Raw genomic sequence first — 3,987 nt, 5'->3', positions numbered from 1 at the left:
CACTGATTATGTATTGAATGCTGTTGCCGAGGTATCTTTTTGTATCATTCTGCTGGGGATGGGCCAGATTGAGAGGGGTAGTACAAGGGTGAGACTTGGTGTTGAAGTCTAGATACACTGGCGACGGACTGTGGAGGTTGCACTTCAGAAGAGTCCAGTGATTATGTGCTTGATATTATCGCCGAGGTATCTTTTTGTATTTTTCTGCCGGGGATGGGCCAGATTGGGAAGGGCGGTACGAGGGTGAGACTTGGCGCTGGTGTTTTGGAACATCAAAGATGGACAGGGTTTTCGCGGAGGTCGCTCCTCGGATATCTTCACAACTACAGGTCGGGGATCTTCCAAAATCGAGAAGATTGGTGCATATGGCTAGGTCACTTCACCTTACAATTTGTATGGCACTCTGGCCCGGGGTTGTGGTGTGGTAGGGGAGAACGGGGGATATTCCCACACAGGAGCTTCGAACAACGTCCGGTTCACGTTTGGCTGGATAACTCCACCACCACACAGGGTATGCGGTCGGCGATGGGGTCAGAATGCTCGTATGATCGAGGGCTTTTCGATGGATCTATCGGCGGGTTCTTATTCGAAAAATCGAGCGAGTTCGTGGTGGAGCGGTTGCTGTGTAGAAGCTTCTGTGTCTGCTGGATTTCATTTTAAGATCTGCTATATAGTTGTCTTTTGTATGAAATAGATATAACCGTGCCATGCTTACTCACTCTCTGTAGTGAGTGCGCCACAGCGTATGGAAAACCACACTGTAAAGAAAATATTTTGAATATAGTAATCTTCAAAAATTAATTAATAATCATCATCACATCTATTTATAACATAAAGATTATCTATATACTCATTAGAAGGTGTAGAATCCACTGTAAGTTAAGATTCTATAGAATTATCTTGTTATGATTGAGTGGCTGTAGATTTTGTAGATTTGATTTCAATCAATTGAAGAGTCTTATTAAATGTCTTTTTCATCTCATCTGCTCTACAGATTGCAATCTTGCAATTGGCATTCTTAATAGTAAGAACTTCATCTACTTGCATCTGTCTGTGAGAGGATTTGATGACCTGATATCTATTTGCTTAATAATGATCTGTAAGTTCACTCTTATAATGTGTATTCAATTCTGTCTGAATCATGCTACTCTTGAAGATTTTATTCAATCACCTTGTCAAACCAGGTGTAAGAATATTCTTCACATCTTCTAAGGTCTTGACTGCTGTATCAATTTGATGATGTAGTTTTATAATCATCTCTGAGAAGATTAATTGTAAGAAGACAGTTGACAGTCAATCTGCAGATGATGAGATAAAGTGATCACATATATTATCATCATCATTGTATATGTTGAGATCTGAGACATCATCAATGGTAAGAGGTCTCAATCAATTGAGAATTATATTATAATTAACTGAATACATTTCACAGTCAGCAAAGCCAGCTCTCACAGTGTCAGATTTAAATACTTACAGTCAGATACTCTTCAGATTAGTAAGAAATTGTTCATGACAGCTTTAATATACTTAATGATAAATGAGTAAAAATTAATGTTTAATTGATGAATTCATATCTTAATTACCTCTTTCTGACTGTTATTCAATGCTCAATTCAGTGAAACTCTTATAGTTCTTGATTTCTTCCTGTTAATTCTCTCATACAAGATGACATATGAGACTTTGAATTCTTGTGACAGAGATGTGATTTTTAATTTTAAATTGCTTTTGTATGCATCAACAGCTCTTTGCAACTGCTTCTCAGTGTAATTAGAAGATTTAGACATGATTATAATTAATGATGATTATTTGAAGATGAAGAATGAAGATATTGAAAATATTTTCTTTACAGTGTGATTTTCTGTACACTGTGGCGCACTCACTACAGAGAGTGAGTAAGCATGGCACGGTTATTAGATAGTGTATGAATAATATAACAAGCAGATCTTGATACAGATAAGATTTATATGTCTTCAATATATTCATTTATAACACTTAATTCAACAGTTATGAGCTCAGTAAGCAGCATCTGAAGAGAAGTGTAATACACTGATCTCAATTCTCATTTGAACTGATAACAATCATTTGAACTGAGACAATTGATACACATTTGTATATATTCTGATACTCGACTGTTATACCATACACTGATTTCAATCCTCATTTGAACTGATAACTATCATTTGAACTGAGATGATAGATTCTCACTTGTATATGTTCTAATATACTTGACTGTTATACACTCTGAATTCTGATCATATCTATCTGAAATACTTGACTGATATGACAGATAAGACAATGTCTAGTGCAACTGTACACCTTAGCATTTCTGAAGATTGAAAACTTTGATACAAGCATATGCAAGAATATGCAAAGAACAAGAAGATATCAGACTTCATCAATCTTGACAAATCTAATATCTTCTCTGAACTAGAAGAATCTCTGAAACCTGAGTGTTCAGAAGAAGTCATCACAGAGATCAAGATAGTATATGATATCAAGATCACTGTGTGAAAAATCAAATATATGAAATATGAAAAAATGAATGAAGGTATGATAAAGATACAAGATGTTATATGAAGAACAGTGAATGTCACAGAGCTATGATATGTACACAGTGAGAATGATGATGTGAAGAAGATTATCTGTTCATTAAGAGATTATCTCTTATTCATGACTGCAGACTATCAAGATAATGTGAGAATCTGATATCATGATCTCTGTAAAGCACTGAAAAACAGAGGTATAGAGAAGTGATTAAATGACTGATCACTCATTGAAGATGATATCAAAGAGACAGATATAGCTGAACAGTTTAACTTGAAGAAAGACTTCTTGAATGTGAATCTAGCTATTGATGCAGAATATGTACAAGCATGAACAAAGAATGTCTGACATGATAAAGATATCATATCTTTGATAGAGTTAGTTAAGAACTTTAAGAAATGATATAGAAAAATGAGTATTCTCAAAGAAGATAAACCTATGAACTTCACTACTCTTAATGAAAGATCTCAGCAATTATTATCAGCAATATTCAGAAACTGCATCTACAGAGCCTGTCACTGATACACTCAGTACTACTATCTCAATTTATCAAGAAAGTCATCTGAATGAAAGAAAAATGAGAAGAAGAGAACTCAGATTGATCAAGCTCTTAAAAATCAAGAATTGAAGAGACATGTTGATTGTGTGATATTTAGAGATTTATTCATGAATATGAATATAATAGATGTCAATGAAGCAGTCATAGAAGAAATGATTCTGAAGCAATCAGTTTCTCAATCTATCAATCATTAATCTATTGATTATTAATCTATTAATTATTAATCTATCAATAATCAATCTATCAATCAGTAAATCTGAAAAATATCAATGAACTCTTCACATTCTCACTTCTATCTCTGAAACTTCTGAATCTTTGATACTGACGCGGAACAGCATATATGTAATAATTGAACACATTTTCTATTCTTTACATCTGCGAACAAGAATGTGAAAGTCTATACAGATGATTTCAGCACTAAAGTTGAAGATTATGAAACTGTTAGAACTATCATGATAAATGAAGCAGAAAAGCAGTTCAATGTCAAACTCATCAATGCAGCTTACATTCTGAATTTCCATACAAATATCATTGTATGGAAACCGTGTTTTCATATAGAAGGCATCTATTATGATGAAAAAGACTTCAGATTGTGAAAATGCGCAGATAATACAATCTTTACACACATTGAAGTATTTGAGGAGTTGTTAGTTACAGAATATAGTGATATAACTGTTTTCTCAACTATATCAGAAAAATTCACTACTGAAGCTGATACAGCTATCTCATCACACACATTTAACATCACTATATCTGAAAAAACAATATCTTCAAATTCTTCAACTTCTACAAATTCTTCTTTCAATCTGTAAAAATGTACTTTCACTAAACCTTCTTAAAAACCTAAGATCTCTATAGCTACTCAGTTTACATGGCATAAGAGA

General features: G+C 33.9%; 1 protein-coding gene across 1 annotated transcript; it reads left to right on the top strand.

Annotated features, from left to right (window-relative positions):
• Positions 1-213: 213 nt before the first annotated feature.
• On the top strand, positions 214-660 carry BDCG_17934 (uncharacterized protein; the record flags this gene model as incomplete). The annotated part of the gene is made up of 1 exon (XM_045426974.1): positions 214-660. The coding sequence occupies one exon, from the start codon at positions 214-216 to the stop codon at positions 658-660; it is 447 nt and encodes a 148-aa protein (XP_045282853.1).
• Positions 661-3,987: the final 3,327 nt, after the last annotated feature.

This window comes from Blastomyces dermatitidis, assembly GCF_000003525.1.
Source record: "Blastomyces dermatitidis ER-3 genomic scaffold supercont1.14, whole genome shotgun sequence".
In the NCBI taxonomy this organism is placed as follows: domain Eukaryota; kingdom Fungi; phylum Ascomycota; class Eurotiomycetes; order Onygenales; family Ajellomycetaceae; genus Blastomyces; species Blastomyces dermatitidis.
Note: the sequence above shows the minus strand (reverse complement) of the source record. Positions and strands in the feature narration are given on the sequence as shown.